General features: G+C 45.4%; 3 protein-coding genes across 4 annotated transcripts; 2 read left to right on the top strand and 1 right to left on the bottom strand.

Annotated features, from left to right (window-relative positions):
* Positions 1 to 4,242: 4,242 nt before the first annotated feature.
* Positions 4,243 to 12,506, bottom strand: LOC121598993. The gene is made up of 3 exons (XM_041926395.1): positions 11,645 to 12,506; positions 5,833 to 6,174; positions 4,243 to 5,762 (listed from the first exon to the last, which is right to left on the bottom strand). Exons 1-3 carry the CDS (start codon positions 12,341 to 12,343, stop codon positions 4,464 to 4,466), a joined length of 2,340 nt encoding a protein of 779 aa, XP_041782329.1. The 5' UTR covers positions 12,344 to 12,506; the 3' UTR covers positions 4,243 to 4,463.
* LOC121599847 (BSD domain-containing protein 1-A-like) lies at positions 6,507 to 9,620 on the top strand. Its single transcript, XM_041927943.1, has 5 exons — positions 6,507 to 7,147; positions 7,259 to 7,415; positions 7,616 to 8,094; positions 8,157 to 8,311; positions 8,377 to 9,620. The coding sequence occupies exons 1-5, from the start codon at positions 7,134 to 7,136 to the stop codon at positions 8,982 to 8,984; spliced, it is 1,413 nt and encodes a 470-aa protein (XP_041783877.1). The 5' UTR covers positions 6,507 to 7,133; the 3' UTR covers positions 8,985 to 9,620.
* Positions 12,507 to 13,150: 644 nt separating the features above from the next.
* On the top strand, positions 13,151 to 18,673 carry LOC121599846 (vesicular inhibitory amino acid transporter). 2 transcript variants are annotated; one of them, XM_041927941.1, is made up of 5 exons: positions 13,151 to 13,528; positions 14,172 to 14,607; positions 14,687 to 14,861; positions 14,946 to 15,069; positions 15,453 to 18,673. In XM_041927941.1, the coding sequence occupies exons 2-5, from the start codon at positions 14,379 to 14,381 to the stop codon at positions 16,635 to 16,637; spliced, it is 1,713 nt and encodes a 570-aa protein (XP_041783875.1). In that variant the 5' UTR covers positions 13,151 to 13,528; positions 14,172 to 14,378; the 3' UTR covers positions 16,638 to 18,673. The 2 variants fall into 2 exon arrangements, with proteins under 2 accessions (XP_041783875.1, XP_041783876.1); XM_041927942.1 differs by lacking the exon at positions 13,151 to 13,528 and adding an exon at positions 13,973 to 14,087.
* Positions 18,674 to 24,933: the final 6,260 nt, after the last annotated feature.

Raw genomic sequence — 24,933 nt, forward strand, 5'->3', positions numbered from 1 at the left:
TTTAAATCATGTAAAACAACAACAACAAAAAACATTAAACTTTTAGATAAAAATCTCTCCTGCATAAATGCTGATAAAATGACGCTGAAGGGTCCAAACCTGTTTGCCTCTACGACAGAATCATTACACGAAGTAAGAAAAAGAAAAAAAAAGAAATGAAAAGGGTTACAGAAGAAGTAGAAGAATGAAAAAGAAATGCGGGCAAAAAGTGTGGCTTTTAACTAACCAAATTCTTTACCTATAAGAACACTAAAAATCCCGTACCGATAAAGAGTGGAAGAGTGGAGTGATAAAAAGATAAGAAAAAAAAAATCAACAAACCCAATTAAACAAGATTGCGTTGCAAGAAAACAATCGTGAAGCATAGGAAGGTTACGGTTAAAAGAATTACGAACGTGACGTATTCTCAGTTCAATGTTAATAACACTCTGTTTGAAGGCAAAACTCGCAACACGTGATAGCATCTTCGTCTGTGGCGCCTTTTTAGAATTTCCGCTAGAGAGCGCTACAGTGGAAGCTGCACGTGTTCGAGTCATTTTGGGTGAACCATTTATAGTAGACCGTTTAAAAAAAAAAACTTGTAAAGAAACACAGTTCCAAGCCTAGGAAATGCTTCAAACACAATCTCATATAAAATACCCGAAACCAAACCTGACACCACTACCCGAGGGCTTTAAGCACAAGGACCATTCTATATCCATAGAGTTGTAAACCGATCTTTTCTCTCCAGTACCAGCCAGAAACTAATAGCCAGAAACGTTTTCTAACTATCCTCCAAACCAATGGTGTAGCCATCTTCTTACTCTGGTGCTATTGACTGCTGTGGGGAATGCAATGCCTCCCCCAACAGCATTTCGTTGTATGTATGTAGGCTACAGGCGCTTATGAAGTGTACTAATCACAAAAACACACACACACAAACAAAAAGACACACAGACTCAAAACCCCCTTCACAGCAAACAATCATGTAACAACACAGGAATAGAGAATCAACATATCTTGCAAGAGGGGAACGCTACGAAGGGATCGAATCCGTTCAACAACACAATATGTTAATAGGATTAACTCAAACACAAATACAAACCACAAGCTACACATACAACAAAACGGAACAACTAACGCATGGTTTCTCTTACTGTCTCTATCAGCCTACAAGCGGGTGTGCGAAAGCACTCTATGCAGAACCAAAATAGAACCTTACAAATGTTGCAAAGAATCTAGTCTCTCCTAAGACACCTCTAAGACACTCGCTGCAGCAAACCGTGACCCCTCCAGTAGCTATACAAGTTCGTTCGATTATTAGCAACAAACGAAAAAAGACCCCATGAGTACATGTTATTAAAAAGTAAAAGAAAAGCAAATCTCAATTTTATCCCCCAAAGCAAACTGCATCGATCAGTTTACCTATTACTAACACACAAACAAAGTTACTACCAACGTAGTAGTAGTAGTTTTAAGCCCGAATTCGCTGATTTAAATATTGTTGAAACCATTGGAGCATTTAACTAACTTGTTAAACTTACTAAAGAGAACGTAGAAAGCATACTTTTCTTCTTAAATGAAAGAGAACTAACGGTTCAAAACAAACCCAATCGTTACGGAATCGGTTTGATAAAGTAAAGTAGACAAAAAGACATAGTAAGATAATTTAAAGGCGAGCATTTCAATACAATAAAAAAGAAGGGAGAAAGAATGAGTAAAGAACAGTGGTAAAAAGCACAACAATTTCTTACTTACGATGCATGTAAAAATAACACAAACCGCGCTACACTTGGATTGCACATATCTGAAACAAACAAAAAAGGAATAAAATGAGAGAGAAAAATCAACAATTGAAAACACTTTACCAAACACACACACTTTCAAAACCCGTACAGAAGAACCAATACAAAACACAAACACAATCGACACTTATACCGTAGGGGCCTATCTATCGTGAAGTTGGGGGGGGGGAAGTTTGAGCGGAGAGTGCCAGCGGACGACGTCTTTACCCGCGGGAAAAGGGGAAAGCTTTAGCAAAAACTCGAATCGAGCTAATCACGTGCTTGGCGTGCTCGGTGACGACGATGACGAATATTCTAGTGATATTGGGAAGAAGACGGTGGTTCGATTTAATGCAATGATGTAGCTGCAGCCGAACCTTGCAATCTGTAGTGAACTAATATAAATTTGCTTTTTCTTTAGTGAAGCCCATTTTTTGTTTTTTGTAAATAATAAGCTTTTCCCTAGTAACTATCAAAATCAGTTTCATTTCATTGTTCGGTTCCTACTAGATACCATATCGAGTAGCGATTACGTTACAGAAAAAGAGAGATATAGAGATAGAAAAATGAGAAAGAAAACAAAATAATATTGAACCAAGTAATTTTTCCATAATATAAACAAAAAGTAGAATAATATAATAAAAACAAGAACAAAAACACACAAGTAGTAAACTAGTTCATTCTTAAAGTAGTTTAGGACAGTAAAAAGAGAAGAAACAAAACCAAGCAAAACAAAATAACAATTCAATAGGTGATTACTAAAAACGATTCTTAACACCCTAAATCAGTCCCTTTCTCTCTTTCTCTCTTTCTCTCTCTCTCTCTCTCTCTCTCTCTCTCTTGCTCTCTCTCGCTCTTTCTTTCTTATTCGCCATCTTCCTTGTTTTTTTTGTCTCTCTGATGCGTACAATCATCACTCGTTGAAGGCTATACTAAAGCTTTACTGATAGCAACAACAAAGCCATAGCATATAAGAACACTATAGCAACGTTTCGATAAGGCGTATATAACTACTCGCCACACACACACACACACACAAACAAGCACACACATCCGCTGTGTACTAGTACTGGAGTAGCAAAAGTAATATAAAGGACAAAAGACAGCTCCGGCAACTTTGTGGCAACTAAAAGCCTTTGTCCATCCATTCTTGGACCCGCATTGCACACTAAAGTGTATCGAAACATTAAAAAAACAAACGAATGACACTCGTAGAAACAAGTAAATGCAAACCACTAGGACAAATCTATATTAATTGCATTCGTGTTATCGTTTTCTTTGCGAAATAAACGATTATTTCTAAACCTCTGCTCTTGGCAGTGCTGGGGGTATAGCATTTCGTATTGCCGATCTGTACATAAAAGAGTAAATTAATAATAATAATAATAATACTGATATTAGTAAAGCAGTAACATAACAGAGCAAACAAAAAAAAAACCAACCGAACGGAAAGAGTTTTTAAACTTTAAGATTATAGCAAAGTAATAGTGTCTGGCTGGAAAAGGATCGAATTAGAAATATACATTCACACACACACACACACTCCTCACACACGCACACATACGGGTTTCTAATTGCTAACTGCAGAAAACGTACATACACATGACATACACACACAGACACGAAAAATGAGTAAAAATAAAGCGATAGTATTAAATTTGCGCCTAATCGCTTATGAGTAAAAGTAAAAGTGAATGCAACAAAAACTACACCTACAAACAACAAGCAAAAAGCGAAAATAATATTATAATAATGTGGGCTGCTACTGCAAACAAACAAACAAACAAACAAGCAAAAAAACGTTTTTAACTATATCCTCCTTAAATAAAGCGAAACCAATAAAATCTCAAAGAAAAAACAAAAAGGTAACACATACTACTGTGTACTGTCAATCCTCGGTTGTGAGTGTTTGATGTTAGTGTTTAAATCACTTTGACTGATTGCAAAAGAAAAAAAATAATTCAGAACCCTTACCGCTTCTGAAGCTGGAACCCACACCAGTTCTGGATCTTGTGTAGAACCTGTGCAGGTGTTGCAACACATCCCGACTTCATATTTATCCTGAAATGATTATCGTTTGATCTTGTAACAGATTCCGAACCCATATAGGTCCTGGAATTGTCCCCGAACCCATATAGGTCCTGAAATTGATCCTGAGCCTGGAGCGCATCCTCAGCTCATACCGGTCTTATAACTAATCCCGAACCAATACTGATCCTTGAACTGATCTCAAACCCATATTAGTCCTGGAACTGATCCGGTTCTGAAATAGGTCCTGGAATTGATTCCGAATCCATTCCGAGCCTGGAATAGATCATTAAGTCATCACATCAATCCACGGAATTGATCGCTAAAACCCGTTGAATTAATTAAACCAAGGAGCCTGAAACGCACTCAAACGAGCTAACCGTCACCGGTAGGATATCTGAATAATTTAAGTATTATACTAACCTGCCAGTCCTCGTCCTGCGCCACAATTCCAACGTTCAATTCGGATACATTCGGTCCTTTTGCACTGCGATCATACTAATATGCTGCTGCGGTGCTATTTAATGCAAAATTTCAGTCACGATTATTCATTTATTCTTCTGCTTTTGTTCTTACGCCTTCGTGTGCTCCCTGTAGGAAGCATGTTCGTTCGATGCAGTGAAATTTCGGTCGATCGGTTCACGGCATTCCTTGATCCTCATCTCCTCCAAACTAGGAAGGTAATATAGGTTTAAATAAAAATGTTGAATGTTCAAGCTGGAAATGGGTCCACTGATACACGCCATTCCGGAAACGGTCGTAGCGCGCCTCCTGGAGCAGATACTCGAGAAATGATTCGTCCTCCGAATCCGTTGTCTCTTTCTTCGCCTCCTTCCCCTGCTGCTGCTGCTGCTGCTCCTTTCGATTCTCTGTCTCCACTTTGGCCGGTGCGGTCTCGTTGGCAAACAGTTTTCTCTTCGTCTGACTCTTGACCAGCCGCTCGCCACCAGCAGCATTCTGTCCACCTCGGCCCACATTTGCCGACGAAGGTTGGGCAGAGGTGGGTAGCGTTTGGTTGAACTTCTTCTTCATCGCGGACGACTCATCGGCGACACCGAGCGAAAAGTCCCGGTAGCTCTCGCTGACTACACTGGCAGCCCGCTGATTTGATTGGTAGGCATCTTCGCGTGGCTGTTGCTGCTGCTGTTGCTGCTGATGTTGCTTCTGTTGCGAACGGTTGGCAACGTTTGGCGTACCTGCAGCAGCATTCGCTTTCCCACGTTGCAGTATTTGTATCGGCTGTTGCGGTTGCTGTTCCAGCTCTCCCATCGATTTGTGCCTCTGCCGTTGTTTCTGTCCTTGTTGCTGCTGTTGCTGTTTGTTTCCACTGCCGACGATATTGTTTTCGAAGTAGATTTTCTGCTTGCCGGTCGATTCGCGTCCAAACACGGGTGAATTGCTTGCCTGCGCCAGTATGCCCTTGCCGGCCGCTCCCTTGCCCGCCTTCCCGCCGGACGGGAACGATTCGAGCCACCGTTTCAGCCGCTTCACGAACGGCAATATCATAAAGAACGAGTTGCCGGTCAGGTTGTGGTTGTCCTTCACGATGCTGTCGTGCTTGGTGACGGGCAGCACGTCCACCGGGAACCATTCGCAGCACTTGATTTCGTTGCGCGTTTTCGGCACAAACACTGTGGCCAGCGGTACGCCCGGCACCAGGTAGAGCCGGGTGAACTGATAGTTTACGATCACCTCAATGTACTCGGTCGGCCGGATCAGCTTGCGGATGTCGTAGCCCGTCTCCTCGTACACCTCGCGTATAGCACAGTTGACTGGTTCCTCGTTTTCGTTGATCTTACCCTTGGGGAAGCCCCACGACGATTTCGCCCAAAAAGATTGCACCAGCAGCACGTGCTTCAGGTCCTCGGACAGCAGTATCGCACCGTACGTCGGTACGGTCAGCTTGTACTGCTTCCAGTCCTCCAGCACCGTGTCCACGTGTGGCCAGTGCGGCTGCAGGAACGGCACATGCTGAGGGGAAAGAAAGGCCCATTAGCTGGGTCTGAAAAGCATCTTTGGAAATGACTCAACTGTTCCTCACCTTAAACATTTGCTGCGCAAACTGTTTGATGCCACACTTGTGCTTGTTCTCGGCGCAATAGAAATCCAAATAGAACCAGTGGGCCAGCTCCATCTGGAAGCAGATGCGGATCAAATTTTCCCGCTCCTCTACCGGCACATTGATGATGAACCGGCTGGCGAGATCGTCCAGAATGTCGCACGAAATGTTGAGCGAACCGTTCTGCTTGCCCTTCTGGCTCGAGGCCACTGCCGCCGTCGACGCCGCCGCAGCCACCGTTTGGGCCACACTCACCGGGCTTTTTGTTGCCATCGGTGGTATGTGGGGGGACGAAGTGATAATACTAAAAGAAACGACTTTTTTCTACTAGCAAACAGCTAGTAAATGTTTCCTGCGCGTTTCGTTTTGTTTGTGAAATGGTGACTTGTTTACAATTACAGTGCCAACCCAAAGTGACAGCTGCTACAGTAGAGGCCGCGCTGGTGCGTTCGTTTCCAGTTGGAAAATGTCGCCGTCGTATTGTTGACGTTGTTTTTTCGATTTGTTTGTTTTATTTTGAGAAAATAAAAGCCAAGAAGTTGTGCACCTAATTATTAAGGGTTGTTTAACACATTTTTTCGCGCTTCCGAAGACAACAACATGGGACAAGATTGAAAGAAAGAAAGCAATATTTCTCTGCGCTGTCAATGCGGTTGATCAACCGGGGCGCCCTCGTTGCACTTGTCAGTTGCTTTGTTGTGCGTAAAAACGGGCTCCGTCTTTTCCATTTGGCCTCTACGTGCGTTTTTATTTACAAAATTGCGAAACCCACGGGCACACGGATGACCGACTGCGCGATCCGGAATCCGGGTGTCGCACGCTAACACGCGGCCGTAGCACGCAAAATGCCCAAGCGAATCGTTGGCGGTAGCAGCAACGGCACCATCACCACCAGACACGACACACATCTGTGCTGAAGGAAGGAAGAGGGAACTTGTTCCAAATCATAACACGACGCACATTGCGCTGTGCAGGCCATCCAACCAGCAACAAGAAGAGAAAAAAGTGCTTGCAACCTTGTGTGTGTGAAAAATCAATTCCACCCCTCATCTACAGGCCGCCCATCGATTTTTGGTTCTGCCGGACTGGCCAGCCTCTGTATACCCATTACAGCAGCAAGGGAAGGGGAAGGGCCTGTCCACCAAAGTGTGCCACATTCCCTGTTGCTATTGCTCCACTGCCAGCAACCCCTGCAGTGCCGCCTTTCTCCACCCCATCGCCCACACTCCTATTATAAATAACAACACAAACACAGACCTCTGACTGTGTGTGTGTGTGTCGATATGGCAGATAAAAGGTTAGTTGGCCTGTGCAAGGGGAAACTTGCTTCACTGTTTACTTTAATGTTTTTTTTCTGTTTCTACATTTTGGAAATTAATGTCCACGTTTTTGTTTTGCTTTCCCACAGCCCCAGCGATGAGACGGTCGTCGGCCCGTCGGATGTACCGACTACCCCTACCAAGGGGAAGGTGAGCGCGGAGGTACCGTTAAGCCCTACCGGAAGCACCGCCTCGTCCAGCTCGTCCAGCTGGTGGGGCTCGTGGATTGACACGGCCCGTACAAAGGTAAGTCTTCGGGAATGGCGCAGTGCGTACCATGCGCTCCGCTATTGAACAGCTGTTTAGCCTTTGTTTGCGTTGAATCACAACATACTCCAAATTGTCTGGGTGTGTGTGTGAGTGCAGTCACCCTTCAAAATCTAATTGCGATTCAACCCCCCCCCCTCCCCCCTTCATTTTATCTCACATAAAAACACGGTCATCAGTCTGCATCAGTGCTGGAAGCGGTAAAAAATGACTTGACAGAGCTAACGACGGTTGTTAAGACGGAAGCTTCAAGCGCTACCGAAGCGCTGGGCCGTTCACTGCATCTCGGTGAACCGGACTCAGCCGTCGGTGCGATGAAGAAAAGCTTCAGCAGCTTCCTCGGCCAGGTGACGGAAGCGCTCGTCCCATCGCTCGAGGAGGACGAGGAGACGGAAGCGGTACTGATAACGGCGGACGGCACGCTCACGCTGACCGGGTTCTACAAACATCTGGCCGAGCTGCAGGCCAACGACGACACCTACCTGGAGGAGCCGGCCGACGAGCTGCGGGAGAAGTACAAGCGCTGGATGGAGGTGGTCGAGCAGGAGCAGTTTACGGAGCCGCGGCTGGCGAAGCATCTGGCCAGCAGCACGATACTGAACGAGAAGTATGTCGCCCTGGTGCCTGCCAAGATTGCTCACATGAACTTCTGGAAACGGTAAGCGAGACTAGGGAGGGAAAGTAAGTACAAAAGCCTAAGGGCCTTTTCTTTATTTATAGCTATCTCTTCAAGAAAGCGCTACTGGAGGATGCGATTGCCAACGCAGAGCTGGCCGAACGGAAGGCAAAGGCGGCGGTAAACTCTACGGAAACGTGCGCACCGAACAAAACGATCGTGCAAACGGACCAGCCAAGACGAACGACGATCGAGGAAGGTAAGTTCTCAAGCGGATGCTGTGGAAAAAGCATTAAAAATTTAACTGTTCTTTTTTTATATTAGCAACCGAACCGGAGGAAACACCGTCCTACCCGATCGCCGACGATCTCGCGTGGGCCGAGGTGCCCGAGTTTGACGCCACCAACATCGAGCTGTCCGAGGAGGAGCAGGCCAGGCTGCTCGAGGAGTACGAGCAGGAGATACGGGAGCGCGAAAAGTCGCTCACGACCAGCGTGGGCAAGCTGGACCTGGTGGACGAATCGCTGTTGATACAGTCCGACATTGAGGGTACGCCGCAGAAAACGCAGAAAGCGCCCACACAGCCCGAAACCAAGGGGAAAGCGACAACGACGACGATGTCGGCAGCAGCAGCAGCAGCCGGTGGAAAGAGAGACAAGACAACGAATAACCAAAAACAGCAGCCAAACAAGTCTCAGCAGCAGGGTAAGGCGGCAGGTGCCACCGGAAAGAGTGTAAATAACAAACAGCAGCAGCAACAGGCAAACGCGGGCAAGAAGGGCGCACAACAGCAGCAACAGCAAACGGCGACCGGTGGCGGCAAGGGCAAGAAGGATCAGCTCAAGATGGACAAGAACCACTTCACGAAGGACGCGGAAGCGTCGTCCTCCAACTCGGACGAAAGCTGGGAGAAGGAGTTCGAGCTGGAATGAGGCGAACCGATCGATCTGCGCCGCGAGCTGTCCGAGTGCGCCGATTGGTCATCGTTTCGTTACGCTCCCTAGGATTTTGTTTTTCATCCTCCTCCCCCGGCTTTTCGACCTCCAACTGCGATGAACTGGACCTCTGCTCCTCCTTCTCCTCTTCTCGATTGAAACGAATGGCGTCCAACACGATACGCGGTGGGGCTGCTGGTCCCGAAATTGATTGGATTCCGTATGCGTCTCGACTACGTCGTGCCCCACACGAGGGTGAATATAAGGGTTTTGTGCAAAATTAAGGCAGAACTTGCACGTGTCGGTAGTGTCCTAACGGTTGGGATGAACGTTTTGGACAGGCGCGAAAAGTGGAAGCGTGCAACGTTTCTGATAATGGTTTGATTTATTTTACTAGTTTATATTGTTAGACTATTAGTTAAGCGATCGGCGTACGTCGCATGTGTGCGTATAAGGGGAAGCACACAGAAGAAAGGACACGTTCCAGAGGGTATGATAGTGTCCAAACTTTCCCTTCCCTTCAACCCTCATGATGGGGGATTGCAGAGTTACTAGAGCGAATGAATTGTTTATTTTTATATACTATTACTACTATTACTAGACAAATATGTGTACTTTGTGTATCTCCTTTTTTTAAAAAGCAAAACTGTTCCAACTGTGGAGAGGTAGCGCATTTCGCACAGTTGCTCTTTGAGTTTCCTTCCAGAGGGATAAGTAGTAGTGATGCGAAGAGGAAGGTCCGTTCCGGGCAAAACGGAAAAAATGCCGTTTCCATCGATCTATCTACCTAACACTCTAGTAAAAAGTTAAATGTGTGTGTGTATGTGCGTTTTATTTCATTTCATTTCATTTCATTTATTTAATACAATATCTGCCATCAAGGCTAAATATAATGGACTTAAAACTAATTAAATACTAACAAAAAAACAAAATGATTCATGAAAAACTAAGCCTAACTAACCTAGTCTTGACCTAGCAAAAAAGAAAAGAAAAAAACAAGGGTAGAGCGTAGAGACTAACACTTAAACTTAACTTAATAAACTTAACAAAAAAAAAGAGAGTAAAAGAAAACTAAGGAGAATAATTAAAGGGAATTAGAAGAAAAAATACGGTTACGGAAAGAGTTAAGAGAGGAGTCGAAATCAAAGAGATAGTAAAAGTGGTTAAACAATCTGAAACAGGACAGAAGAGGGTCATTGAAAGTATAAAGAGTATGACGTGTTTCAATTGACAGAGGATCACGTGGACGAAGAGAACGAGAGGGAACATACAGCGAGATGGACGAGAGTAAATCAGGAGCATCAGTAGCAGAAAGTAATAAGCCACCAATAAAACAAGCCTGAAACACTTGGCGGCGGAAGCTTAAAGAGTGAAGATTGAATAACTGCAATCGCGTTTCATAGGGAGGTAGTGAGGCAGCACCGAACAAACGACGAAAAGCAATCCTGGTAAAGAGGCGCTGAATGCTTTCAATTCTCGAACAGCCATCAATAGTGGGAGGATTCCAGATGATACTAGCGTATTCAAGAATAGGCCTTACCAAAGCACAATAAAGGATTCTTAGGATGCTTTGATCTCTAAAAATAGAGGTAAAACGTAAGATAAACCCAAGGGTTCGGTTTGCTTTTAGTAGCACCTCATCAAGCTGCAGTTTAAAGTTAAGACGACAGTCAAGTATAATACCAAGGTCACGGATGGACATAACACGAGAGAGGGAAGCGCTAGAGAGAGTATAGTTAAATAAAACAGGAGAAAGAGAGTGAGAGAAAGAAATAACAGAACATTTTTCGGGACACAGGCGAAGTAAATTGGATGAACACCAATGAACAAATGCATTGAGGTAATGCTGAAGTCTCAGACAATCAGAAGAAGAAGACACAGGTAAAAAGATTTTGATATCATCCGCATAAAGAAGATGACCATCAGGAGGTAAAACATTACAAACATCATTGATGAACAAAGAAAACAGAAGTGGACTAAGCACACAACCCTGAGGGACACCTGACGTACAAAAAAACTCCTCAGATAAGTACGACCCGGTTTTAACCCTGCATGATCGATTATTTAAATATGAGGACAGCCAGCTAATAATGCCATCACCAAAACCAAGTTTAGACAATTTAGCTAATAATAAAGAGTGAGGTAAACTATCAAAAGCAGCATGAAAGTCGGTGTATATTGCATCAAGTTGGGTACCGGCCTCAAAAGATCTAAAAATATTGGAAACAAAAGACATGAGATTAGTTGAAGTAGACCTACCAGGCATAAACCCATGCTGTTTAGCGCTAATAGCTGAACTACAACTATGAAGTATGGTTGGAAGGATACATAGCTCAAAAGTTTTGGCTGTGGCGCATGTTTGGGTTATCCCACGATAATTAGAAACAATGCTACGGCAGCCCTTTTTGTATACCGGAAAAAGCCAACAGGTTTAGCTCTAATAACCCTGCTACTTCTAACCCTTCTGGCCATCTGGTGAAAACGTGATCGTGACTATGTTATTTTTGGAGAAGATGAGCAACAACCCCATAACTACAACGACGACGATACCGCGCAATTCTTCGATCGTTCGAGTCACACGAAGCAAATGATTAATAAAGTGAACCGTATTTTATTACCAATCGGTGCGACTGTTGATTGATGAATGCTTAATCGGCGCGACCAGGACGGGTCGGTGGTGACGGTCGGGCCCGGTCTGTGGTGGTAGAAGTGGTCGAACTCGCCGTTGTGGTTGTGCTGGACGTAGTAGTCGTAGGGGCCGTTGATGGTCCTTGGGTAGTGCTTGAAAGCGTTGTAGAAGACGAGCTTGTGGATGTACTCGTAGCTGATGTCGTAGATGACGGAGTTGTAGATGTACTCATAGCTGAAGTCGTAGATGACGGAGTTGTGGATGTACTCATAGCCGAAGTAGTTGATACCGGAGTAGTGGATGTAGCTGCTCTAGTTGCGGCTGGCGTCGTCGTGGTGGACTGGGAACCTGAAGCAGTGCTCGAAGGGTTCGTCGCTGGTGAAACCGTTGTCGTGGAAGTCGTTGTGGTGGTGGTCGTTGATCGATTTTTGTTCCTATTCTTATTCCTTCGGCGTGGAGGCGGTCGGGGGCGCTTCATTTTCATCTCGCCACTCTCCTTCGACGATTGTCCCTTCTGTCGCTTTCCCGGGCCCTTTCGTTCCATTGCACGCTCCCGGCTGTTCGATTGTTCCATCTCGCCCGATTCTTCCGACGACCTATTGGCCGGTTGCTTCCCACGTGCCGGAACTCCATCGACGGAGGATATGTACCCGAGCACACAGACGCACAAAAATGACACCAAAATGACACGATTCATGGTGATGCTGCTATCACGGCGCACGCACATGCACGGACTGACCAGTGGATCCGTCGGACGTGTCGGGCTTTATATAAGAAGTGTGAAGAAACGCCACTATTTACTAATTAGAGGCTCTCGTTAAACTCTTCAATATTTCAACAGAACTGAGGCAAACAAACACACCGGTGACTGGTCAAACCGGTTCCGTGCATGGAAATGGATCAACGGAAGTCTGATGTACAGAACTCACTCGTCCGTTGGCATGTCACCTTCAATGGGCGCTGCGCAGACAACCTCGGATCATATTTTATTGAATTGAGATGTGTTTTTTTTTTGTTGTTTGTCTCGAATTGAGACAAACAAATGATCCACTGTGAGGACAATATTTAAAGAAGAATATTTAAGGCCCAGCTAAGAGATGAGAATGAGATTTTGTTGGAGATGTTACGCAACATCGTCTGGCTGTTTCTTCACTGGTACTTCAGAAATTGAAAAATACTTCAGAAGACTAGCATGTACTGGTGAACAAGAATTCCCAACCAAGACATCATGAGATATGTTCAAGACATCTAGACAAATTCCTAAAATAAGATGAGTTTGAAAACAAGAATTTTTGGAATTAGGTTCTCGCATTTAAAATGCCATAATCTAACTGACAAACCAAATCCTTCTCGTCCAGGTTCCAATCCCTCCAACAACTGCCTCTCAAGAAGTCCAATCTCTAGATCTCGTCTTCAAAACGTGCTCCATTCCTGAAGCAGAGCAACCTCAAATGTTTATCTGTCACGGTTCGTCCACCGACACAAATCTAGTGTCCTTTGGAAGAATCCGTGCCCGCTCTTTGCTCCCCCAAAATCTCATCTCGCTCATCTCACGACCGAATGTCCTGCGCTCACTCACTCTCGCTCTCTCCTACGTACTCTCACCGTTTGTAACAGGCATCAGAGCCAGCATCCCTTTTGCTTCGGCACGTTGAAAGTGGAGCAAAAGTCCTCACTTCCGACCAAAATGGCACACTGATCGGTTGAGGGTAGTGTGAGTGACGTGCGCCCCCGAGAAAAAAGAAATCACCCGCAAGCAAAAACCAGTGACATCTGCCCTCCGAGTACGGGGAAAAAGGTGCCGTTTTGTCCACCAGTGAAACCCGTGCGTGGCCGTGGGGATAGAAGCCAACAAATCGCCGTGAAATAGGACCAGATTTGCAGGGCAGTTTTCCTATGGCAAACGGAGTTGGTAAGTGTCTGTGTGTGTGTGTGTGTGTGTGTGTGTGTGTGTGTGTGTGGTGTGTGTGTGTGTGTGTGTGTGTGTGTGTGTGTGTGTGTGTGTGTGTGTGTGTGTCGTGTGAGGGTTTGTGGGAATAAAGAGAAATTTTAGGGTGTAAGCCGTCATTACCTTGATTACGTAGTGTGGAGCAGTGAAAATTCATTGTTAACTGATTCCTTCAAATAACTTTGCGGTGGCCATTGGACTAATCTGTGTCGTTAGGTGTTCAATTTTCGCACCACATGATGTCGCGCCCCACAGCATGCTTAGCTTCCTTCCGTCTCGTGATATATGCGTGTGTGTCTCCTTTTCTGTCTCTCCTCTTACTACGGTGTGTCGAGCAAGCGGGAGAGAGAGAGAGAGAAAGTGAGAAAGAGGTTGCTGTAAATGGGTGTGGAGAAGGTGTTGAGAAGTGGGAAGGGAAAGGTGGTGTAAAAAAATCAATAATCTCCCCCATCAGCGTGATTTGCTCTCGTGCGTCGCCTTGGAGCAGCTTCCTGCCACCAGAGAAGCTCTCGGATGGCAAGAGGTCCCTTTAAGCGCCAAGATACTGTTGCTGGAATTCCTTTAATGCATTTTTAACGCATTGCCTTATTTCTTTTCTTTTCTACAGATTTAACGATGAACGGAAATTAATGTAGATCGATTACAAAATTGTACAAAATCACTGAAAAGTCTTCCATACACCGGTGTTAGCCTGTGTAAATTCCCAATAAAAAAGCAGTGCATTTGTGCAGTGAATAGTGTGTTCACAGTGACCGACAAGGTTCATCGTTAAGTCAGCTCCCTGCTATAGAGTCCCTAGCGAACCGCACCGAAAATGTCATTCCTTAACAATTTACGCTCGGTGCCGTTACCACCGGTGAAAAATATGCTCAACGTGGCCCTGCAAACGGCACGCCAAACGATTCCGGCCAAGCAGAAACAGAACGGCTATGAGGAGCAGGCCGGTGACAACTTCGGCGATGCTTCTGGCGGCGCTAGTGGTATGCGATCGCCACCGCAAGTCCCCCCAAGACCACAGAACGTTCATTTCGCTGAAACGGACGGTAAGTCACCGAGATGTTCCGGAAGGTACGTTTCCAAGAATCGTCACTATATCCTCTCTTTCTCTCTCTCTCTCTTCAGCCGCGGGTGACACTGGTGGAACGACGGAGATGAACCCACTGAATCCGTTCACAAATCCGAAGGCCTACTATCAGGAGGAGGGAACGGACCAGCCCGGTACGAACCAGTACCAGGAGACGGGATTCAATCAGGGTGATTTCGAAAATGGTTACCAAGCGGGCGGCTACCCACCAAGGTATGGGGAATCCGTAGGTCCTAAGAGGACTACGATGTATGACGTGGATTCTGAGTTGATAATTATATTATATCCACCTCCCAGACAGGGCAGTGTGCAATCATTTGGTTCGGACAGTACCTTTGCTGGAGGTTGCGAAGGAGAAGCTCCCGGTGGGGCAAAGATCAATGAGTATCAGGCGGCCTGGAACGTGACCAACGCAATTCAGGTAATGGCGGACTGAGTATGAGGTGCTAACGATGCTAACATCTCAGAACACTCATAACATTACACCCTTGAGTTCCTTCACATTGTTATGTTCTGTCGTCATGTCATTTCCCAATGCACGTCTATGTCCTATTACCATTTCCCTTAATCTCTATAGCCTGTTGTTTTAGACAACAAGAATGCGGTATGTATGCAATGCTACTCAGATCTTATGCTCGTACTTGTAACAACACGATTCTTAGGCGGAATTTTCAAAAAGCTCTTCAACATCTCGATACGCACAATTCGATGTTTTAGAATCCTGTTGAATGTTTTTTGTGACGAAAAAAAAAATCCATCACTCAGTTATTAATGCAGACAATGTTGCACACCCACACATTCTAGGGAATGTTCATCGTGTCGCTACCGTTCGCCGTACTGCGCGGCGGCTACTGGGCAATCATCGCCATGGTCGGCATCGCGCACATTTGCTGCTACACCGGCAAGATACTCGTCATGTGTCTGTACGAGCCGGATCCGCAGACGGGCGAACCGGTACGGGTGCGGGACAGCTACGTATCGATCGCGAAGGTGTGCTTCGGCAAGAAGATTGGCGCACGGGTCGTCAGCATAGCGCAGATCATCGAGCTGCTGATGACCTGCATCCTGTACGTGGTGGTGTGCGGCGATCTGATGGCTGGTTCGTTCCCGGACGGAGCACTCGACACCCGCTCCTGGATGATGCTGTGCGGTATCTTTCTGCTGCCGCTCGCGTTCCTGAAGTCGCTGCACCACGTGTCGCTGCTGTCGTTCTGGTGCACCATGGCTCATCTGCTGATCAACGCGATCATCGTCGGCTACTGCCTGCTGGAGATCGGCGACTGGGGCTGGAGTAAGGTCAAGTGGCGAATGGACTTTGAGAACTTTCCAATCTCACTTGGTGTTATTGTCTTCTCCTACACGTCGCAAATCTTCCTGCCCACGCTCGAGGGCAACATGGAGGATCGGTCCAAGTTCAACTGGATGCTCGACTGGTCGCACATTGCGGCGGCCGCGTTCAAGGCACTGTTCGGGTACATCTGCTTCCTGACGTTCCAGAACGATACGCAGCAGGTGATCACGAACAATCTGCACTCGCCCGGGTTCAAGGGTCTGGTGAACTTCTGTCTGGTGATTAAGGCCATCCTCAGCTACCCGCTGCCGTACTTTGCCGCCTGCGAGCTGCTCGAGCGGGCATTCTTCCGCGGCAAGCCGAAAACGATGTTCCCCGTCGTTTGGGAGCTGGACGGGGAGCTGAAGGTATGGGGTCTGGCCTGGCGTTTGACCGTCATTCTCGGCACCATCATGATGGCCATCTTCATTCCCCACTTTTCGATTCTGATGGGCTTCATCGGCAGCTTCACTGGCACGATGTTAAGCTTCATCTGGCCCTGCTACTTCCATCTCAAGCTGAAGGGACATCTGCTAGATCAGAAGCAGCGGGCTTACAACTATTTCATCATCTTTCTCGGTGTGCTGTTCTGTGTGGTCGGTATCTACGACTCGGGCACGGCGCTGATTCATGCCTTCGAGATCGGTTTGCCGTTCTAAGCGCACTGTTCTCCCGGGGGTTTGAGACATTTCCCTCCTGGCGAACAGGCTTTGTACAGAGTACAGATACCTATTACGCGACACTCCACACTGAAATTCATCTGCCATTTATCTCTCGCTCGACAAACACACAAAAAACGTTGTTAAACTGTTGCAACTCTTCTTTTATGTTTTCGTTCACGATTGTACACTTTGTCGTGAGGGCCGTGGCAGATTCATTCGAGTGTGTTAAGTGCGCAAAAGTGTAACGCTATCCCATGACTTGCGACGAAGGGCGATGGGCGATATGTGGAAAAAAACTCAAAATTTCAGTACATCAGCAATATTGGAGCAGCCTTGGCAAGAGGAAACAGCCGGGCCAAAAGGGAACTTGAACCGATACCTCCTCAAATGACAAGCGAAACAACTAAAATATCAAATTATCACACGATGGAGCATAACATTTCGAACATATCGGGGATGGGCCAGAATTGTCCAAAGTATTGAAGTCTTCCAAGATCCTGCGATACGGAAATCAATGGCATGGAATTGTTGAAAGATAGAAGCCAAAAAGCACGCAAACACAACATGGAGCGAAAGAAGCTGAATCGTTAATCAATGTCTTCCTTAAACGTAAACGAAAGAAGCGATAGCGAACTGGATGGAGATCTGCAAACTGGAACTAATAGCAAAACCAGTAGTTTGTTGAAACTAAGAATAGGCAAAAATATACACAATATTAAAAATCCACCGGTGGGCGCGAGGGATATGGGAATAGCATGCAGAATATTGCATCCGTAAAAAGGGCAAGTCGAAACAAGTCTTCCAGACAATATACACACACATTATATATATACAAAACGCATGAACGCGAGTCACAAAATTGAACACAAATATTATATAGAAGAAACAGAACAAACCAAAACCCAACATATTTAAGCTAGTGAGCATAAGATATAACGTATCTGCTAGGACTATTAACGATGAAACAATCTAAGTTAGAAGAGCCTGCATAATGGAAGGATGTACCGGTAATAGCTCAACAAGAAATCTGTTCAATAGCCCTGTTAAGTTCGACGACATTAGCTTAGACAACTGCACAAAGGTTCGGTGCAATGTGAAGTAGCGAGTGGTTAAGGAACAGCATAACAAAACGAAAACATGGCTCGCGGGACAAGCAAACCCCTACTTCTAGTAGTGTGTATTTCAATCGAATCAATTATATAGTGCTAACGACAATAAGCCAACAAAGAGAGGCACCCGGGAGCGAAGATGGTGTATTGAAAACTCTTCCACAATATTGTGCATCCACGTGCAGTCAAAGTGCTACTATACAAAATTATCGTTACGAACGTGTTTACGATTCAAAATTCAAACCAGTGAGGGACAACATTATTAAAGATTAACTGAACGATCACGTTAATCCGAGGGTAGGGTAAAGCTTTCTGTTGAACTTATACAATTAACGGCCGGCAACAAGCATGATATACTCTCCTATACAGCACGCAAAAGCTATACCACAAACCAAGTCTTCCAACTATTATATATATCAGCAATTGTGAGGTAATTTTAATGTACTTTAATCTATTAACGTCCTAAGTGGTCCCTACAAAACAAAAAAACCAGCACAAAAAAAAAACAAGTCTTCCAGTTGGTGAGATCGGATATTGCTATACAAGAATATTTTCGAGCCTAATTTGTAAAGTATGATTGTGTTGCAGCGGTAGGGAAATGTTTGATTTGCTGCCTGCCCTCAGCAAGATGTATCATTAAGCAAGTACAATAATCGTTACAGGAGGACGGGATCAGTCCACTGGGGCAGTGATTTTATTCCATATCTGGTAGGTTAATGCAGAACAGGTGCACGATGCAGTTGGTGGCAGTTATGGCAGTAGATGGTGTGGATATTTAGTTGTGTTTTTCGGCTTTGTTCCAAGTATTGAATGTTCCCTCTATACAATAATCTCTATTGTACTTATTGCAATTAATGTATTTAAGAGCAACATTATAGGTGTCCGAATAAAACTAACAGTTATTTAACTTTAAATTCAACCATATACTGTGCGGTGTGTGTGCTACTTACCTTTTTTCGTATTTTTAGATGAATCGATGAAGCACATGACTTGTTTTGATGCAGCCACATCGTATATGAACGGCATGAACATACTGAAATGAGAACTATGGCCTGAAGTGCTCCGGATCTCGTTCTGAAGACTCCAGCCCGTTACCGGGAGCCGTGGGAAACTAATGAATAGCATTTCCACAAAGGATGTTGGCATGGTAGCCACTGTAAACCACTATCCTGCTTACCACATCCGGTTGGGCTTTCCAAGGAGCCAAGCAGTGTGTGTTGTTTACCAATTTTGACTTTACTACTCTTCTAAACTATTTAACATGAAAGGAGTCACATTATCAAAATGTTTTACAGAGAAAAGCGAATTAAAAAGCACAAGGAATATCACATAACTAACTTCTCACCGAATTTGAGGCATCGCAAGGCTTTTGTACGATACTGTTTGACGTATCTTGTTTGTCGTGCATATACTATGAGCGCCAGTGTAAATTGTGCATTAGCGATAGCAGATAAAAGCATGTTTAAAACGCACTTAAGGCATTGGGTTATCTGTTATTCTCGATATGAATTTAATGTAAAATCCACAGCCAAAAATGTTCAACGAACATAATTGAATCGAAAACGCAAAGCTGTTTGATGAAGAGTCACTGCGTATTGAACAAAATCGGAAGAAAAGCCCTGCAAAATGAGTTTGACGTTTGGTATGACGTAACGAAACGTAAACAAAACGGTACACCAGCGACGATGCAGTGAAGTGGTTTAGTTCTATTTTCGCTCCGTAAAATAGAAGCCCTTTTCGCGTATTATTCGCTTGCAAACTCTAGAACAGTGTAGCTCAGTACCGGTGTGAGTTATGTAACTAAACACGCAGCGTAAAAAGAATCCACCCGAACCAGCTGTCAAAAAGGCGCTGGTGCACGATAAACAAAAAATCGAATGCAAGAGAGAGCAAAAAACACACACACACAGTCTGCTCTGCGTCTCTGTGTGCGTGCGAGCCGTGTGTCGAGTGCGTGTAGAGAGCAGGGAGAACCTTCCCAACAGCAATTGAAGGTTTGTTCGCCAACGCGCTCTGCCGTGGCCGTGTTTTGTTTGTGGTGCGCTTCAAAATCAACAAATTTAAGGCCGTCTAGTAACAGGTGCAGTGGTTTTTCTCGCTGCTAGGCAGTGTGCTAAGTGCGTGCGGGAAGGTGGCGAAAGAGGAAAAAAACCGGGAACTTCCACTTCCTTTGGCCCGCTTCGCAGCCCGACGGTGTGTGGTTCGGGGTGCTTTCGTTCATTTTCCGGCCAGTCCCGGGCCAGTGTGGTGTGGTGGAGTGCGTTGTGCAAGGTGTAGCCAGTAGCGCTATACCTGGAGAAAGTGTCTCTTGTACCCACCCGTGTGTGTGTGTGTGTGTGTGTGCTCATTCGTCCGGGGTTTAGTAGTAGCAAAAGATAACAAGATAAAAAGTTCCGTTCCGAAATCGTACGGTACCACCCCGACGGCCGCCCGTCGATAGCGGGCCGCTCGAGCCGCGTGTGTGGTTTTGCTTCGCTAGATTCGTACAACCGAGGGAAACGTTGATTTAATGCGCAGTGCCGAGACCGGGTGCCGAATTCCTCCACCAATTTGCACCTCAAACAGTTTGTCAAACACAAGGAGGTTCGAGTAGCCCGATAAAGTTTCCGTGGAGCAGCAGCAACAGCAGCAGCAGCAGTTAGTGGCCGTCTAGCAACGTCGCAGCGAGTAAGGTGAGTCAAGCACAAACGCCAATTGCCGTCCCCGTGTCGGCCCTGAGACCCATTTACCGCTTGCACAATTGAATTGAATCAAATCATTTGTTTATTTTAGTTCACTCCGGATGCTTCCCATTTCCGTGTAAAAAGAAAAAAAAATGTCAAAAAGGCATCAGTACTGTGTACTGTAGAGGTGTAGAGGTGCGGCCGCATTCTAGAAACCAGTGCAAAAGCGCACAAAAAGAACCAATTGTCTGCATCCTTTCGCATCATCGCAGAGCGAACGTTCCACATTTTCGATCGATCGAGACAAAAGGATGTATATGGTGGCTCGGTACTACAAACCCACCCTTGTGTCCCCGCGTATCGCTAGCACAATGAAACAGTCCAGTCAGAAGAGAGGGGGTGTAAGGGGAAGCAGGGCAAGGGGAGAAAGCAGGACGAAAATGGAGGTACAGCATCCACCCCGAAAATTTTCGCAGGACAACAACGCGCAGATCTGCTTTTTCTCGTCTGACAGTTGGGTGAAGTGGCAGCCTTTTTTCCCTTTTCCCGGTTGAAGGGGAGAGAAACTGCTGAGCGCACACGAAATGACAGTTACGGCCTGTATACCAGGGAGAGCGTCCGTATTAGCAACGGGATAAAAAAGGACTCGTGCAAGAGAGCGTAGTACCCCGAGCGTGTTGAGCGAGAGCGATCTACCGTTTAATCTCTCGCACTGAAAGGACGACATTTCGGGAAGGATGCTGTGAATGTAGGGATGTAAAGAAAGGGTGTATTTTTTGCTGCTGGGAATGTATGCTGTATGTATGCTGGATAATTGGTACAAACTCGATTCCACCAGGCACAGCACCTTTATCGGCGAATTGACCGTGAAAATTGGACGTCCCAATGCGGGACTTTTTAGATGAAAAAACGTTGCACAAAAAACGAAGCTGAATGTCATTCCATTTGTGCTGGATTTCGCCTGAGTGTGAACGAATTTGCTGACCTAATTGTTTTTGTTAATGGGCGGCTTATGGCAAGAGAAAGCCACCACAGAACGTTGGCTACAATTACGCCGTTCAGCAGTTTTGGCGCAGAGCATTCTTGTACACACCAACCGCTGAGAGATTGTCATACGATTTAATTCTTATTATGCTAATGTGCACTTCAAAACGGTCGTGTTGACACATATTTTATTTGGATTAAAAATATCCAATTCATTTAGCTTTACTAAAACTTGTTTTATAAGTCCCATGGTAGCAAACGCTTAAGGTAGCCCAATTTGGACAGCAAACGATCACATAAAACCAACCAAAAATTTAGATCCAATGTTTTGCCTGAAACTGCTCCTGAAACTTTATAGCGCTATGAGCGATAGACACAGCCCGGTCTCGGCTTAATCTAGCCGCTTTTTTCTTATAGGTGCGCATTGGTACGCGCGCTTTCCCGAGGCCATTGCCGTTTCGGCGTACGCACGACTGTTGCCGCGTACACGCCAGGCACAGGCAGATAGTTTCTGCTGCTGCACCCACGCACAATTTTGCCACCGTGGCCGGTGTAGCACGTCCGCTTATTTGCATATTTAATTCCACAAGTCGCACCCTGCTCGCCCGACTACGGTACGCGGTGCCGTATTAATTGCGGCTCGCGAAGAAGGCATACCGCCAGGGCGATAAGATTAGCACAGAAAGTAATAAAACTCACGGCTCCGCTTGAGAGAATCGTGAGAAAAGAAACTGCTCCCCTGCAGCGGACGGACGGTTAAGAGTTCCTCAAGTCGTGGAATTTTATTTTTGATAAAGTGACGATTATTCGGATTAGTTATCAGTTTTACTGCGTGCTAAAACTAGCCCAACCAAGTAGAACAATTTAATTCACCGACAGAGCTGTTGGATAGGTCATGGTATCGAGAATTGCCCTGCATGCCCTTACTTCCTGCGTTTGATTGAAACACGCAGTCGTCACAGTTCCTGCCAAGCGAATGACACGTTTCACAATTTGCATTTATGCATTTACACGTCCAAATGTGAAAGCAAACAGCGCCGCGCATTAAACCGGCGCAAAAATGTGCATACCTGGCGGTTGTGGGATGACGTGGTAGGACGGTAGGACAAACAAACGGACGAAAAGAGGGTATAAAGAAGGAGGTTGAATTGATTAGTATGACAAACGTGAGCAGTTGCATCGATGCTAATGATTTGCTGTCTGTGCGTTGATCCTATCGCGGATGGATATGAGCCGATGGATCATGGATGATACACAATGACCGATGAAACTTGCCAGCTAAGCACAAATATAACTCTATTTTATAAAAACAATAATATAATATTCACGTAAACATACATTGAAAATGCCCAATAATCTTATTTGAGACGAATTATTGAATATTATAACTAATTCTTTTGTTTGATATTAATCCACTTCTAATGATAATGTAATCACTTCTTGTACGATAACGTGATTTATTTTCCGCTCGATTGTGTCCTTCGTCCCATCGTAATACCCTTTCTGAAAGAGAATAATGTGTAAGAATGTGGTCGCGCCAAGCTAGAATGGGGTTTTTATGACAGCGCAATAAGCGCTGCTATACGCAGAATCTGACCGGAAGAGCATCCGGTCGTCGGATGATGCTACTATCATCAAATCATAGGTTTGCCAGTGACAAGATAATGGTATTGGAAATGTATTCGCTCTGGCGTTACAAGCGACGAAGAATGGGGAGGAGGCGAATGAATCGCATGTAAGAATGATTCAATCTGCAAGAAAGCATTCTTATCATTGATTTTCCTGTATCCTGTGAATGTGTGTGTATAAAAAAGTTTTTTTCTCTTTGCTTGTAGGAGTCGCCAGGAGATACTCGTTTCGACGACAACTCTACTGATACGCAAACAGTCTCAAAGGAACGTTACGGTAAGTGGCAAAAGCTGTACCATTCGTATACAAAATATTCAAACCATGGCATTTTGTTAACAGTAATATAACCTTATAAGATATTTCAGCTCTAAGTTTCTTTAAAATCTTTCCCATTAAACACAGCGGTTTTTTAAGTTTTATTTCAGCACAAAATCCAACAGCAAATGACAAACAACTCTGGCCCGTAAATGAAGAATTTAATAATCCTAGTCGTCCCCCAGTGCTGCGCCTTATAACACACAATTGTATTAGCTCTAGCCGCGTGTCCTGCACGGAGAAATCCCGATTCCGGCTTTATTAAGTTTACCTACCCCGGCGTCGCTGCAGCGGACGGATGCGTCCACACCCGGCAAGGTTCATAGAATCCATTTATTTATTAAACCCTATGCTGCTGCCTCACCAGTGTCGCCTTTTTATTGCATTTTGTTTGCGTAAATGCCAAGGCTGTCCCTCCAAAGCGAGGGGAACTACGGAAGCGTGCAACGTCGCACAAGACTTTCCTCCCTTTTTGCCAGGGGCGCGGAAGCGTCATGTGTGCAATATGCTTATCGAGTCTTTCATCCCGTCGTCTTATTGGCAAGCAAGTGGCAAGAGGTCGATCGATCGAATGCATTGAATTGCATAAAGTCAGGCAAACATAGAGAGAGAGAGCATAGCGCAAAAGAGGGCGGACAGTGTGAGTGTGCGACAAAACACTTCCCTTCGTGCTTTCGATAAGGGTGGTGTGCGTTCGGGGTGTGTCGGATGAGGAGATTTTCAGTGGGATTGCATTAACGTATTGTGCGTTTTCGAGGAGGTTTGACTGTGTTGATTTGCGAAAATGACTCGCCCTAGTCTCGGTCGCTAGTCGATTAATGAGGTTTGAACGTTGTTGGGGTGGCTTTAAATAGATTGAAATGAATGTAATCCAGTTAGCGCGGTTATGTTTTGCTATCGTGTGATTCCATATGGAACGAGGTAAAATATTGGAATGATGATGTTTACTGTCGAACAAGATCTTTAAATTTCCCAGTCATGATATGATGCAATTGCTGATGCAACTTAGACAATTGAAAAAAAAATATTTTGAAATTATTATTTTAAGCTAAGTTAAAATCAATATTGCTCATCTTACTAGTGGCAATTGCCAATCCAATGCTCACGATACACACTGCACAGAGAGGCGTTATTAGTCAGCATCTTTTTGGATGCAATTTATTTTATGGTACCCTCTCTCGTCCCTCCGACACACACACACACACCACAGCTACGTCACTTTCGAGACGCTTGACACCCGGCCGCTGTTGACCTCCGAATAATGCATCTAACAAGCTCTGGTGTTGCAGAGTGCAGCCAATGACTCATCGTCACCACTCGCCCGTCAATCCGTGCGGTGTGCCGAGCTACTCTCACCATCTCCCCTTTCCACCAGCGACCTGCGTCGTCATCTCTGATGTTTCGGGCGGCGGTGGCAAAATTGCTTTCCGGCACTGCATCTCTGATGCACTCTGGCTAATCTATAGTGTAAGAGGGTGTTTGAAGCTAGTGGCTCTAGTGATGACGATCTCTTCTACCCATCCAAACTCCTCAGCCATTAGAGAGTGTTGTGCATTGACCTAGCACACCACCTCGTGTGAATGTGTGTGCGTG

The sequence above is a fragment of the Anopheles merus genome, chromosome 3L, assembly GCF_017562075.2.
Source record: "Anopheles merus strain MAF chromosome 3L, AmerM5.1, whole genome shotgun sequence".
Classification (NCBI taxonomy): domain Eukaryota; kingdom Metazoa; phylum Arthropoda; class Insecta; order Diptera; family Culicidae; genus Anopheles; species Anopheles merus.